Source organism: Corvus cornix, chromosome 3, assembly GCF_000738735.6.
Source record: "Corvus cornix cornix isolate S_Up_H32 chromosome 3, ASM73873v5, whole genome shotgun sequence".
NCBI classification, from domain to species: domain Eukaryota; kingdom Metazoa; phylum Chordata; class Aves; order Passeriformes; family Corvidae; genus Corvus; species Corvus cornix.
In genome coordinates this window covers 12,672,656-12,688,770 of record NC_047056.1, presented here as the reverse complement: position 1 = coordinate 12,688,770, position 16,115 = coordinate 12,672,656, and the positions used below count along the sequence as shown (strand labels likewise).

The following is a 16,115-nucleotide window of genomic DNA, read 5'->3' as shown; positions in this document are numbered from 1 at the left end:
ATAATTTTGGAAGGAGGCTAGAGAAGTTCTGCAAAGTGCTTATGTACCTACCACAAAAGAAGTCTTCAAAACGCTGCAGAATGGGTCAGCTATAAAGAACATATTCCATAAAATAAATTGCCTCTGACACAAGAGGCAAGTTTACAGCAGCAGACAACTCGTGACTATTCATAGATGACACCACAGTAAATAAGCTATTTTTAGTATAAAAGGGGGAGGGCTACAGGTTCCTGAGTTTGTTTATTTTTTTTTAAGGAGCTAGTCTTTTAAGAAGTGATGAAGAAGAAAAAATTAGGCCTGTGCCAGATGTTGTAGCTCTCCTTGCTCTCTTAGGGGGGAGGTAGGGAGGGGGCAGGGGATGGCAGCCAGTAGCTAACAGCTTTCTAGACTGTGTCTTCCTTCATGAAGTTTATCTTCTGTGCAGGGATGGCTGTTTGTGGTGGCTGGTAAGTCACATACTTTATGGTACTTCAGCGAAACTTTTAAGCTCCTTGACAACTTGCTTTAGGTAGAGGTAGCTTTTTACATGTCTCAGGCAACTGAGATAATCTTGAACAAGCATCTGAATCTGGTCATAGTATTCTTGTTTTATTAAAGTTACTTTAAGGTATGGTAAACTGTTATCATAGCAGGCGGTGTATTTGCGAGGGTGAAACTGGTCGGGTTTTTTTACACTGTATCTCTCCTGCAGCCAGACTGTTGATCTCCTCATGCAAGAGTCAGGATGTCGTTTAGAACATCCTTCAGCTACCAAATTCCGCAATCATGTCATGGAAGGAGAATGGGATAAGGTAACGTAGGGCTTATAGGACTGTATTAACCACTGTTGAAATTTATAGTATCTATGAGAGAATTCAAAATTCACCCTCCTTATATACTTTTTTTTTTTCTTATGCCGATTTCTGCAGGCTGAGAACGACCTGAATGAACTTAAGGCCTTAGTGCATTCTCCGCATGCAATTGTGGTAAGAGGCACACTTGAACTCTTTCAGAGCTGTGTAGTTGGACTAATTGTAGTGATGTAATCTTTCACTATGGAGTTGGTTGTCCATAGTTCTTGTTTTCTCTTTTTTTGTTTACTTTAAGCTGCTTGCATGCTATCTCAAATGTCATACTAATCTGAACTTTTTTTTTATTCTGTTGTAGAATGTGAGATAGGCAGCCCAAAAGTGTTGAGGCTAAGATTTGGTGTACTGAATGTTAAAACCCCATTAAACATACCTAACTGATAAAATATAAATCCTGTCACAGTCCTAAAATAGGTCAGTTTCTGTAGAAACTGCCTATGTTGAATACTAATTTCAACCTTGAAATATTTCTCACAATCTCTGTGTTTATAGGAGTTAGGTTTTCTTGAGGGGAAGAGAAGTTCAGAAATAAAATGCAGTAATACTAATGTGGAGTTGGCATTGTAATAGCACATTACAAGAATATAGAGGCTGCTATAGACCATGAACAATACTGTTGCTTTTCCAGATGGCTTTTAAAGAGCAAATGCATTTGTATTGCTGTTTGGGATTTTATTTAGAGCTTTTTCTCTTTGGGTGGCTTTTTTTTTTTTTTAAAAAAAAAAAAGATAAACCTAGAAATAGAAGGTTGGTGGATCCTGTGACTTGACAGCTACAATATGTATTGTTATGATTTCAGTTGCTTTGAGTAAAGTGTTTCTTGTTTTGATTTTTGTATCTCAAGATGAAAATCATTACTTGGCTCTTCAAAGAGCTTGTTCTGTTGTGTTTAAACATTTATTTTAATGAGATGAAGTTAGAACAGCTATGGTCACTTAGGAAACAAACAGTAGCAAGGCTTTTTGAAGTGTCTGTGACTGTAAACAATGAGGAATCAGCTGATGGCTGCTTAGTTCCACTTCTAGCTGATTCATTTGTTGTCAAGACAATTTCCTGTCTGGTGGGGGAGGGAGAGAAAGAGAGAACAGGAAGTGAAGTAGGAAAAAGAGATGTTTAACAAAACATCAGAGGGTACTTGATAGAAGTTTACATTTGGTCCTATTAATTTGGTCAAAGCTTAGCACCTCTTAATTAGGACAGTAGTTCACTTTCTCTTTTGTCAAAGACTTGAAGGAGTTTAGAATATTGTATGCAGCTTTCAAAAGTTTGTGCAGACTGAAAATATGGAACTGCTATATGGGAATATTAATGGTAGTTTGAAACAAATTTTCTCATGTTTCTGACTTCTGAAGTTAGGAAGTTTGTCTGTAGTATTAAAGTGTTTTGCGTGTCAGTGAGGTGAGAGGTTTAATTGAGTTATCAACATTGTACTTCTTGGAGAACTCAATTTGAGAAAAATGTTTTCCTTTTGTTGTTCAGAAGGGCTCTGAGAGCATTCTCTAATGTTGATGTCTTAACTGGTTCCATAAAGCTTGGTTCAGGAAAAATACTTGGTTTAGACTGAACTTTACCTGAACCAATATTAACTGCTTTCTTTTTAAAGTTGATCTCCTTTATATAAACTCGATATAATTTAAAACAGGTAACAGTTTTGAATGTCTTACATGTGTATGTTAGTAAGACAGCATTATTTGCAAGGATAAATTGAGAGTTTGTGGGTGTTCCATCGTGTGCACACAGTCTCCTTGTCTCTCACTGTCCAGCTTTTGTGCACGTGGTTGAGGTTCTGGGTGGGCATTAGTGTTGTCAGCAGCTGGGAAGCTAGAGAAAGATCATTACAGGTAAGAAGGGATGCTTTATGCTCTGTAGGTATTCCCAACTGCAGTAAAGTCAGAGCTAATGAAGCTGATAAATGTCTTGATCTGGAAAAGTCCAAACAAGGTGCTGCTGCAGGTAACTCTTTAAAAATAGAAAATTGGATTTTGAGTTTCCTGACTTGTGACTCACAGTGTGTGACTAGATGTTTTAAAAATGTGTGCATACAAGAAGAATGGGTACCTAAAAATTTAGATGACACAGTGTATTTAACTAAGTAGGGTGTGTGTTTTGTGGTTTGTTTTTGGTTTGTGGTTTGAGTGGGTTTGTTGGGTTTTTTTTTCTTATAGTTAATATGACCTGGACAAAATAACCAGGATACATAGCTTCTTTTGAAATGTCTGGTCAGTGAAGGGAGATGCATATGTATTTTAAAAATTCTACTTATGTTTAATTTCCTGATTTCTGCAAAGTGCTTTAAGTTCTACAGGTGAAAAATCTAAATATGAAATGGCTAATCTCAATTTTTAAAGCTTTGATGCAGTGTGTTGATATGGGGGGAGGAGGGTGTGGCAGCACCCAGGAGAGTTTGCGATTTCTGTTTGTGTCAACACAACTGAGTGCTGTACAGCATGTGATTAGTCATGTTAACTTTTCCAGCATGTAAGATACAGCTGTCTTAGAGAATCTCTAGGAAAACTTTATAATTGAATCAATGATCTTTTTTCCTTGAGTAACAGTTAGAAAACACTAACTTCAAGCCCGCCTGAGGTTTTGCATACTTTGGGGCTACTCAAGCACATGATGGCATCTGTCTTGGGTACTTACTTGAACCTAAGAAGAAACTTGGAGATTTTTCCTCTACAGTCATCTAGAAAATACCTTCAAACTGTTCTCTTTACTTATTCTGGAAGTATACAGCATGCAGCAGGCAATACAATCTAAAAAGTGAGTCAAATATTATAATTTGGGTGAAGTGCTCCACCTGCCTGCGTGGTGTCCCTCTCGCTACCAGCATTAAGGGCAGTTCCCTATTGGAGTTAATTACTCGCTGTGTGGCAGGACTCGGTATGGTTGAAGCCTCATTAAATTCCTTGCTGAATTCTGTAGAGCAAATTTTTTTTTGCCCTTTACGTATCAGGGTATTTAAGTTTTAGATTGTTTTTAAGTGCTTTCATCAGTGTTCTACAAACTATCAAAGTAAAAGACTACAGGATAAAGAAAACTGAGGTCTTAGTTCTGCAGGCTGTAAGTAGACAGCTACTGTGTTGAGTTTGTTTTGAAACATCTGCTGATAATTTCACCATGTATTTTAGTTACCTATTCAAAGAACAGTTGTTTCAGCAATGTTTACTTACTTTGAACTCCTAGTACATTAATAAAACCGTTGTGGAGCTTGTTAATTTACGCAGGTTGAAAATAACACCAAAATCTAAACCTAAACTTAGGCTATTTTGCATTTTGCTCATAAAACTTCTGAAGGTTTACTGCTAGTTACAGTTACTGATCAGAACGACCCAATTTCTTGTCTGTGGTAGTATGTTTGTGCTGTTCCTTCCACAGTTCTGTTTGCTGAGGTTTTCACCTTTGGTTACGTAGTGCTGGTGAGTTACGGGACGTGCCAGATGTCCTAGAATTTAAGATTCTGGAAGGGGCTTTCCTACTAACAATGAAGACAAGGAAGGAGTACAGTACTAAGCATTCTTATTAGTAATCGAAGGCTATAGCTTGAAGAAAGAAAAATGCTAATAGTGCATACACTAAAAGAAACAAAACACTGTAAATCTGTTAACTCTTAGTTTTGCCCCAGGGTAATCTGAGTTCAATTTACACTTAAATAATAGCTTGTAGAAACAACAAAGTAATGCACTTTATCCTCATCCTTTCTATAGAGGTGACAGACAGGATGAGGTAGTAATAACTGAACAAAACCAGCCAGACTGCAGTGCTGAGACTTGGACTGGACTTTTCCAGAGGTTCTTCAGGGTGAGGAATCTTGGCTATAAGCTAAGCAGTGATGGTGTCTGAATTTTAAATTGTTAAACAGTAATGAGTGTAATGATGTTGAATTTCCTTTGCAAACACTGAGATGATAACAAATCACAGGCACTTGTGTTACTTTGGTTTCGATTATGATAATTTTGATTTCCCTTCTTTGTAAGGCAGCTAAAGAATATGGAGAAAGAATAAGCTACTTAAACAGTGGAGTTTCTGCTTTTACTTTACAACTGTCGATATTATAAACAGTTCTCTTTCCTTCTAGAAGAGGTTGTTTGGGCTGTAAAAGAGATGATGTACCCAAAATGGTCTTGGATGTCATAGAAGGTGGTGTTGGAAGAAATTAGAAATACTATTAGGAGGGCATAAAGGAGTTGAGAGAAAGCTATTTGTTAGCAAAGTCACTGACTGCGCAAAAATGAGAATTAGGAGACAGTGAGTTGTCCCAATGTTGAAAAATGACCTGCAATGTGATATTACTGGAGGGTGACTTTTGCCTTGAGGAAGTTCATGCCATTGTTTGAGTATGCTGTAGGGCAAGTTTTGGAGCAGTTATCAAAATAACTTAGCAAATCAATTTAATTTCCCCATCAAGACTTTAGTCCCTGCCCTTTGCTTTCGATAAGTTACTATTTCAAACTGCTTATCTTCTATTCTAATTCTCCATTATGGCAACAGTAGATTGCTGCATGAAATACATAATTCTTTGTTTTTCTGGAGGCCTTCATATTCCCGATATGCCTAAGTCACACATGGCACCGATGACCTCTTTTCTTAAACCATACTTTCTAACCTAGAACTGAAATTACACCACTTTGGCAACAGCATTCTGAGTGGTAGTATTCCTGCAATACTTTCATGAAATTGCTGGGACTGATGTTATAAACCCTATGTTATAGGGGTTTTCTGCTCTTTTTACTTTTTCCTCTAACAAAATGAAATTTATGTGCTAAGTCCTAAAAGTAAGGAGGGAGAAAAGGTAGGCCATCACATTTAATGGAAATATGATATAAATTTAATAAATATTGTATGCTGTGAGTGGAGAAGGAAAATAGGGAGGAATTTCAGTTTTTATTACGAACTGGAAATATCAGGCTATTTTTAATCTGGTGGTGATCATCAGTGTGAGGTGACTAAGAGCAGTGAAGTACAGTGTGTGTCTGCTGCCTGGGCATCTCCATGTATTCTAGAGAGCATGTGCACAGCTGGGGGAGGAAGCTCTTATCCCTCCTGCTGCTGGTATATAAGCAAACAGCGTGAGGTCTGCTGGCCTGCTGCATGCAGCCAACCACTGGGCTTGTAAATAATTGGGATATCTTTCATTTGGTTTTTCACATGTCAGAACGTCGAAAAAAGTTCTCACCTGGAAGATGTGTACAGTAATGGTCTAATAATTCCAAATTCAAATAAACTAAAGAGCTGGATTTGGAGTGCAATACAGGTTTGCCTGTCAGATACAGGACAGCAGAGCACTACAGACAAGTTTGAACATAAATCATCTGTACTGTGTCATGTTTTATGCTTCACAAAGCTGTGTGGTAAGTTAGTAGCACTGTATGTGGAAACTTCATTCTTTTGAAGAACTGAGTGTCTCTGGAAATGAAAATGCTTTATATTTTAACTTTGGATTTAACATCTACTAAGCCTTAAACTTTTATGTGAGCTTAAATAGGACAGGAACATCTTAAACTTCCCGATTATTAAGGAGGCTGGCAGTGTATTTGAAACTAAGTAAACATTGACCAAATATGAGCATGAAAATAGTGAGGTGCCTGAGGTCTGATGAAAGCAAAGGAAACTGGTGATTGAACTGGTGCTGTATTCATTAGGAAAGCAAATGTAATTTGCTACACTTTATCTCCGGTCTGTTTCTCACCAGTATGTCTCAGCATGTACATTTTCCTCTTTAACCTGGTGAGTTTTGTGGACCAAAACCACTATTTCTGTCTGATAACTGCTAGCAGTAAAATATGTGTACAAACACAAGATAGTTGGTTTCACCTAGAAACAACCAAACTGTGTTTCTACTAAATTAGAATTAGAAATTTCTAGGACTTCTGGTTTTTTTTAAAATAGTAACTTAATGCCAAATTTCCCTTTTTTTTTTAATCCACAGATATTTGTTGTTAGAATAGCAGGCTTTCTATTTATTTTTAAAAGAAGAAAACAACCAAAAACTGTACAAGTGAAAGGAGCACTATGAGATAACAGCACTTAATTCAGAGTGTTGAAGTGACTCCTAAATACAGGAAACAGTATTTTTTTGTAATCCTGAAAACAACACCCAAGGAAAACAAGTTAACATGGAACTACAAAGAAAACCCCAAAACCTCAGGCAGTGTCAGTTTGTTACTGTTATATGTTATGCAGCTACGCAAACAATCTGTGTCAACTCCTATGTAAGCAGTGTGAGAACTTGTTGTCCTGTTGTGTTCTGTGCTGTCATGCAGTCTTAAATATGTGAATAGCTGATTTGGGGCCCTTTCCTTGATAGAATATTGCACTGGAAAGCCCGTCTAATGCAGGGTTTGAAGAATGATGACTAAAGAGCAGGCGAAAATGGGACCCGTCGCAGGGGGGATCTGGGGAATGAGATAGAAACATACTTGGAGCCCCATCAGGCAGGGAGGAAGTTCATGGATAGCTTGATTGCTGCAATGTTGTTGAAAACCCAACAAAAGAAATTGAGTAATGAAACGTTACTTAGAGCTGTATTTCTGAAGGGCATAGTAGAATGGTTTCTACTGTTCTGTTTAGGCTCAAACGTTTTCTGAAACTTCAGTCAACCTTTTTCCCCTGACTGCTGCTTTCTGTCATGTCAGAGGATGAAGTTTTTGCTGCTGCAGCAGAAGTACCTGGAATACCTGGAGGATGGCAAGGTCCTGGAGGCACTTCAGGTTCTACGCTGTGAACTGACGCCTCTGAAATATAATACAGAACGCATTCATGTCCTCAGTGGGTAAGTGTTTGGACTTTAAGAGCTCTTGCAGAGAAGGTTTTTAAGGAATTTTGTAGCTTTTGATAGCTGATGTTGTGAACACTCAAACTGTATTAAAGCTACTATGCTGGTGATTAATAAGCTGTAGTGAGATGTGATAAAATGCTGAATAAAGAATACTGTTCAGTAGACAGTGTTCTGTTTCAGATGCCTGAAAACAACCTGATGATGATTTACGTTAATACTTCTAGAACCCAAATTAATACATATGTACATATGTATGGTCATCTGATCTTGAGAATTATTAGCCAGTTACTTTATAATGGAATTAAGTGAGTAATCTGGTTTGTTCTTAGCTGAAAATAAGACATTTCTACCTTCCTAAAATTGCTTGTGTTTTATTTTCTTTTTCTATGGGCAGTTTGCAGACATTTGTTCAGAAGACGTGTGTGTGTGTGAAATAGTTCCTTGCCTTCTTCCCTATTGCTCTCAAGTTTAAGTCACCTGTTCCCAGTTCATTAAAAACGTTATGATCTGTATCATGCTTAGAAGTGAAAAGAATGATTCCAAAAAGACTTGGTCTGTTGGTGTATGTGCACTTTTGAAACAGGTACCTGATGTGTAGCCATGCAGAAGACTTGCGTGCAAAAGCAGAGTGGGAAGGGAAAGGAACAGCTTCCAGATCTAAACTTTTGGACAAACTCCAGAGTAAGATGTTCTAGTGCTTAGAATTTCTTCTCACCTCTGTTAAATCCAGTATAACTTACATATCTCAGGGAATTGACTCTGTTTGCTGGTTGGTGGGTTTTTTTATTTCTTGATTCATGGGGGTGCCTTTACCCTTTGGTCTTCTGTACCTAACCCTTTGCTGTCTCTGATAAACTGTTTGTAATAAGAACTGTTATTTCTTAGCTCTGCTGCATGCAGCAGTGATATACCTTGGTGATTAAATGTGTGGTTTAGGGAGGGGTGGGTGTGTTATAAATGCCAGCTTGCAGTAAGTGGTGGAAACTAAGTGTGGCCTATTACCACTAGTGATACTGGTACTGGTGGTGTTATAATTTGCTCTGAATTATGGTTTCTCCTCTCTCTTGTGGCTGTTGTAATACTATGTACCAGAGTTGCAAAACCCATGGTATTCTTTATTTTCATAGTGCTAATAGATAATTCCTTAAGTGAACACAGCTGGTACTGTTGTTTTACAACATTATAGATTTTGTTAAATACTGAGTTTTGAGTTAGCTTGTGTAAGTGGTGCTTGTTGGCCAGGACAACATGCTCTATAACAACAAATACCTTGCATACAGCTCTGCTTTCCAGAAGTTCATGCTTTTATAATTCCAGGTGTATAGCCGTAAATTTGACAAGCTGTGTGCTATTATTTACTAAGGTCTCTTCCAAAACCACTCAAATCAAGGTATGCTCTCACTTGTAACTTGCTTTTGATAAGTCTTTTTTTTTCTTCATTTGTTTGTTTTTTCTTACTAACTCCTCTGAAGCCTACCTACCCCCATCAGTGATGCTTCCTCCGAGGCGTTTACAGAACCTGCTGCGCCAGGCTGTGGAACTCCAACGGGACCGGTGCCTATATCACAACACAAAACTAGACAGCAATCTAGATTCTGTCTCGCTGCTAATAGATCACGTTTGTAGTAGGTAAGAAACCTTCCTGGCTTCTGAGATGGGCAACAGGATCTTTTCTTGGGGTTTTAAAATAATCTGATTGTTAGGAGAAGCGTGAAAACTATTCTGAGTTGGTTTAACAGGATTTTACTGGGAAAAAGCAGTTTGCACTAAATGAGCAGTGGAGGTGGGGAGTAAAGAAGGTGTGTCGAGATTTTGGTAGCTGGATGTGGGGTAATGGGATCAGACTGAAGCTTTAAAATTTTAATCAGATTGGTATGAAAAGAAGATACTGCTATGCTAATCCTTAGCCACTTATTTCTTGTCATTTTGGACAGCCAGTCTCTATTCATCAACACAGGCTTGCTGTGTTTTTTCACTGGAGAATCAGTAGTGTGTTGCTTATCCAGACTCTGTCTTCAAGGTTACTGGAATGCAGAAAGCCTACTGAACCATGCTTCTATGACCTCAGCTTTCAGTTGTAACTTTTAATAGTGGACACAGGTGCTTTTAGACACAAAGGTTAAAACAGAGGAGAAATGTGCAATGGATGTTTCTGATTTACATAATATATAATATGAATAATATAAAGAACTATTTTCTCAGATTTGTAAGGTAATAAGAATTGAGTGTCTCTTATACCTTTGTATTGGCTCTTTAGACTGTCTGGGTAACTTTTTTTGGTAACGACATCGATGCTGCTTCTGACCCTTCAAAATGCAATACTCTAATAGACATGAAACAGGAAGATGTTTTTAGCAAATGGCTGACCTGAGCAGTTTTTCCTCATTCAGCAAAACTTGGCTAAGGACCTAAAAACCCAGTGTAACTTCTGTGGAAAACTGCTGTGCTCTGCATGCTGGATTAAGGGAATGAGGGCTAGAACATAAGGGCTGTATGGGACATTGTATATATTTGTCCATGTAACAGGCTAACACTTGGGCTTACATGGGAATTGTTTTTATATTAAGGTTAGCTCACTGGAGGAAGTTAATTAAGAACTGATAAACTTGATTATAGAAATTTTCTGAACTCAGCTGTTTTGACTTGTATTCTTGAGTTACTTGGAATCAGTTTTTAAAGATGCAGACTTCCACAGTACTTCACTGTAGCCATCTTAAAGTTTTAAAATTACTATCTTTGGCACTTTATGTATTCAAGTAACCTTTTAGCTTACAATTTTGCTGCACTGCATTGTTTCAGCAGCTGCATGTGTATGCAGACATTTGACTGTTGCCCACTTTAAGAGCTGTTGGAAATGATCCTATACTGATATTGTGGCTTCCGTCCTTCAGAAGAGAGTCTTAAAATCAGACTAAAAGAGATTTAACCTTTAAACAAGTCCACGAGTAGTGTTGGATGTTGTGCAACAAGTTCGATATTACTAATCAAACCCCAAGGAGCATTCAAGATCACTGTGAAGAGCATGATTTACTGAAGTCAGGCTACATAGAGCCAGATATAAAAGGTACTACATGCAACAAACCTGGGTTTGAATTTCCCCTATCTGAATCTATTTGACATAAAAGTTTGGCCACAGTTTATGGTTTTGGTTTGTTGGTTCCTTTTTTTCACTAAAGTAGTACTTCCTAAACTTGCATATTCCGTGTGTATATACATACATAGATACTCAGTGCTAAAAAACCCCAACAGCAACGCCTGCCCCCACAAAAAAGTACCCAAAAATTCACTTGAAAAGAAAGGCTTCCATTCTGTCCTTGTCCTATTGTACCTGTCTGTAGCAGGGGTCTGGGTTCAGTTTGTGGTGTGCTGTACGGGCTGCCATGCTTGGGCATACTGAGGTGAGTTAGACAGTGGAAGCCAAATTTTGATCAAGGTGACAGAAGTAACAGTAGTCTAATAGCTTAGACAGTTCAAGTCCTGTACTACTTAAATGATGGAACATTGATAAGTTTCCCTTTTTTAGCTGGAACCAATCTGTTTTGGACTTGAGGCAATATTTTGGTTAAGCATGCTTGAATTGAATTGATGCTCTTGGGGATGATGATTTTTGGTTTTGAGAGCCTTTGGCCTAGCTGGGTGTATTGGGGCTTTTTGGTGGTTTTTTTTGTGTTTTGTTGAGGAATAAATCTTTCATTGTATGTACAGGGAATAAAAAGGTAGCTATTTAGTGTTTTACTCTATAATTTTGAACTTGTCTAAATACAACAACAGGAAGCTTTATTGGATGCTTTATTTCAGTATGTGAATGGCATAATTCAGGTGTTTAGTGCTGAACAGAATAATTTCTAATGAAATGCTTCAAAAAAGATAAAAACCTTTGAGCTTCAGTAATGTCTAATTACCAAAACCAGAAGCTGTTAAGACAACTGGTTCTGGTTTCTTGTTTCAAGACTGCTTCTATTTCCTTCCACAGCTAGGTTGTTTAATGTAGCTTTGCTCTCTGTGAAGTCAAACTTGTTGGGTTCTGTGTTTCACAGTTAAGTTAGTTTTGTGGGAGCACCCTGATCAGACTGGGTTATGAATAGCATAATTCAGTATTGGGATGTGTCTGCAGCAGCTCTGTCAACTGTGTGTCACCCCTTCTAGGAACCTAAAGGCATCTTACTATGAAAATTGTGTGCTCCAGCATTATCCTGCTTGCCTTTCATGTCTGCAGAACCTTGGCTGCTTTTCTTAAGCTTTGATACGGAAGAGCTGTTGTTCCATAGAGTATTATTTTGAGATGAAATATGCTGAAAAGACTTTCCTGGGATACAGTGTGCTCCTTGTACTTTGTGTGAGTTATGGATGCAGCCTCACCTGCTAGGGCGAGTTGCTGCTCTGAGTAAAAATGTTAACTCTTAACAATATGGCTAAATAATAATGAAACCCTGCTCCTGTAGGCGCACATGTCTGTGTAAGGGCTTGCCTGCTTCCCTTTAGACTTCAAGGAAAACAAGGTTGTCTTTCATGGGTGGGGCTTTTTACCTTGGGTTCAGTGTTCTTCCAGGGGCTACCAGGCAGTTCTTGGTCAGCTGAAAGCAGGAGCAGAACACACTTGTGTTTCTCTATAAGCAAGTAAGTATAGACATACCCAAGGAAGTGAATTACAGATATGTATATATATGTACATTTTATCCTCTAAAACAGGACAGGAAATGAGACTCTATGGTTGTTCAGTGCTGCTTGATAGTCTTTAAGCACAGTCTAGGAAGCTCTTCTAGTAAAAGAAAATAGACTGAAAAGGTACAGACACTGTGTGAAGCAGAACTTTTTTCTAGCTTCAGGCAAGAAGTAGTTTTTTAGGTGTCTGGCTGTCACCAAACTGTATTTGTAAAGATGAATGTGAAGGAAGTAAGTTTCTTGCTTAAATTAATGGGGGGGTTGTTTAATTTTTTTTGTTTTTATTTCCTTTCCTTTGGTCTGTGGGGTGTGTTGTGTTTTTGTTGTTTTTTTGGTTGGTTTTTTTAAAGCCAGTTTATCTCCAGGGATACATACAACTGTACATTCAAGGGCCCTGTAATTCCCTTTGTACCACTGTCCCATCAGAGTTGTGTTGCCCTGTTGCACTGGGTGCTGTAAAAATTCAGCCTAAGACTAAACCACTTCAGGATCTCTGCAGTTAAAGAAAAAATGTCTGTGGTTAGAGGCTATCTTCTAGTGCATCTGAACAATGAACTTGTACTTCTTGCAGTATTACTTCAAAAAGAGACATCTGCTGTAAAAGCCTACATTTATTTTATCTTAGCTCTGAAATTCTTATTTGAGAGCTTGTAGGCAAGATCTAAATCAAATAAAACTTGTCTCCAGTTCTCACCTAGTTTAATATTTTGAGTGTTAGCTTTTTCTCATTGTGTAACTAGAATATTAAATATCGGCTCTAGAGGAATGTTTTAATCTTCTTCAGTAGTTTATTGTGTAATATTTTGTTTGATAAACACCACATTTTACAAAATAGTGTAGATTTTGGGAGGGAAAAGTGTTCAAGGTGAAAACTCAATGGTGTCTTGCTAGTTTTGCAATATCTAAGATATTGTGTGTAGTACTCTGCAAAGAAGGTGAGAAATGACAAAACAAAGGCAAAGAAACATCTAATTTATTGCAAGGTCACAATCAGGAAAAAGCTTTTATGTAAGAATCATTTGTTAGGAAAATACAGCTAAGTGAGTTAGATACCTACAAAAACCTCAGGAGTTAAAACACTGCACTTATGGTTCAGAGAGACCTATAGTATTTTCGATATGTCAGAAAATTAGGTAGTAATAAACTGCTACACTCCTGATGAGGCCAGTTTTATTCCAAGTTACATGAAACATAACAAATTATGTGAGTATATAAAATAAGAACAGTTCTATGTTCTTAGGGTTCATTATGATGGCTTGATGGTGTGAGCTTGTTGCCAGATAAGACATTTCATTCTGTACTTATTTGAAGCAGCTGTTAATAGAGGAGTTTTCCAAGTTGTCTGGTCATGCATTTAAATAAGGTTTTTGTTTGATTAGGTTTTTTTTTTTTTTAGTAGCTTGATTTTAAAAAATCTTATTGCTTTCTTACTAATCTGCGAATGCATCCCTTTGTTTTCCCAGGAAACAGTTCCCATGCTATACCCAGCAGATCCTAACGGAGCACTGTAATGAAGTGTGGTTCTGCAAATTCTCCAACGACGGCACTAAATTAGCAACAGGATCTAAGGACACAACTGTTATTATATGGCAGGTTGATCCAGTAAGTGTGCAAAGTGTGAAAACATGCATGAAAACAAGTGTGACAACTTGTCTTTTCCTTCCCTCTCAGCTTTTTCCTGCTAGGATGGTATGATTCTTGTATGACAGGCTGACATGGACTGTAGCCCACTTACATCCCATTCCCTGGGATATAAGTCTTGTAAATCTTGTAGCTGTAGGATATTCGATACATCTTTCCTACACATATCTATTAGTGTATAAATAAGGAGGTTGATTGATGAATCTAAGCCTGTTTCGACTTGTAGAAGTGATTATGAAAGTATGTCCATACATGTCATAACAGTTGAAGACTGTGAATAGACTTGAACACACACACACATCTGAAGTTGCTAATGCTTGTGAAACACTATCAAAAATAAGATCCTTGTGGTTTTTTTAACCACACAGCTGCAGGCTGATATGTAAGGTGGAAAATGAAAGGTTTTTGCAGCTCCATCCTGGTGTTTGGTAGGATTTGAGAGCTGAGTTTAGTTTCTTCCGCTTCGGGTTAGGAAGCCGTTAATCTGAGTCCCTTTTGCTATTATAATAATGGGAGGACTTAAAACCCTGTTCCATGTGCACAGTTGTTATGTAGCCCCAGAACTAACAGCAGGAACCATGGCTTTTTCAGGCATAAGAACTGCTGTGGTTTGTGTGTTACTGGGGCCTGTGTGGTCTGGGCCAAGAGCTGCATAGCAGCAAAGCTGACTTCTGTTATTTAGTTTGGAAATCATCTGTATGTTGTTCGTTGGTTTTGTTGGAGTTTCTTTTAACAGACAGAGTAATTTAGGTGAATTAAGGATCAAATGTTTTTTGCTGTTAATTTGTCACTTGACTGTAGATGCACATCTTCCTTTTATATTGATGGGTTTTAATACCACACATCTTGATTAGCACATCTTAAAGTGAATTGTTAGCTAATACCTACTTAGTAAAACCAGATAAATGTTTTGTGAGTGTTCAGGTTAACCCTTTTGACCAAGGGTTGCTAAAGAATAAAAATCTCTAAAAAAAAAAAGTGGGAAAGCAGTTTGGTAGAGTTTTATTGGTTTGTCTCTTTTTTTGGATGCTTTAAAAAAAATTGCAACCCTTTAAAGCAGGTGGATACTTAAATAGCATTAGGCCACATCAAGTGATTGTCAACTCTACAGGAAACGTGAGAAGCATGTTCTGGCAAATACAAAAATCAATGTCTTTTGACCCGTAAATTTAATTTGATTTTCAAGGCTTTAGGTATACAGAATTATTCTAATCTGTTTGCATAAACTACGTGGAAACATCAATCCAACAATGTCTGGGCAAGTGATGGGAGAGCACTGTTTTAAATGAACAGTGTTTGATTTTTACACACACACTTCGTGTGTGAGAATCTTTCATTTCTCCCTGTCCAAGCTCCTCTTGGAACTGCAATGATGCTGCTGCAATGTGTTTTCCTAGTTTCATACCTTGAATTTCTTATTTCTTTTCTAAGACCCAGCTACATGTCTAGACTGTCTTAACCTATGCTTCTGTTGTCATCTTCGTGGGCTAATTTCAAAGTTCTAATGCAGACTCAGCAGCATTAAATAGTGTCTTGAGTTGACTAGGTTTGTGTGGGATGCATTATTTGACTGTCAGGAAGTGTGGCAGAAGCTCTGTGGAGCACAAAGGATAAGCACACTCTGTGCATCACCTTGTCTAACAGGCATCTTCTTTGTTAAGAGTTCTCCTTTAACTGGCTCCTTACAAAAATCCCTTCTGCATTTTCTGAAAACCATTGACAGGTTTTTGGCATTTCAGCCAAGGAGCTCAGCTACTGCAGACTTGAGTTGATGCCTGAATAGTTGCTTGTCATACACAACAAAAATTTGGAAAGCTGTATGTAAAGCACAGAAGTGCTGAGATTTCTTTCGGTGGTGGGTGGGAGGCAGGTTGACTACATTTGGGGATGTTTGCCTGAAATACCACTGACTGCTGTTTTAGAGCATGGTATAGCAGCTTTATGGTATTTGGAGGGAAGTATTAGAGCAGTATGGAAGATAGTAACAGCCACAGAGTTCTATCATTAGAAGAGGAATATCTTATGTATCTTGTTTCTCATGAGTTTCAAATATGCTGAAGTGACAGGCTGCTTTAATCCTGTTGTAAAAAGAAATGTATCTGTTCCAGACAAGCTCCAGGATGTGAGATGATGTCAGACATGACTCAGTTTTCTTGAAAATGACTTTAGCTACAGACACAGCAGTG

General features: G+C 37.9%; 1 protein-coding gene across 3 annotated transcripts in view; it reads left to right on the top strand.

Moving 5' to 3' along the window:
- The window catches only part of WDR26 (WD repeat domain 26), a 31,792-nt gene that overhangs the window by 1,467 nt on the left and 14,210 nt on the right, over positions 1 to 16,115 (top strand). For all 3 annotated transcript variants that reach the window (XR_005604341.1, XR_005604340.1, XM_039570056.1), the window contains exons 2-7: positions 692 to 791; positions 909 to 965; positions 7,484 to 7,620; positions 8,210 to 8,307; positions 9,099 to 9,255; positions 13,752 to 13,890. Coding sequence is in view for 1 of the 3 variants with exons in the window: in XM_039570056.1 (XP_039425990.1) it covers positions 692 to 791; positions 909 to 965; positions 7,484 to 7,620; positions 8,210 to 8,307; positions 9,099 to 9,255; positions 13,752 to 13,890 (688 nt within the window). In the remaining 2 variants the exon portion in view is untranslated. The remainder of the gene's footprint in view (positions 1 to 691; positions 792 to 908; positions 966 to 7,483; positions 7,621 to 8,209; positions 8,308 to 9,098; positions 9,256 to 13,751; positions 13,891 to 16,115) is intronic.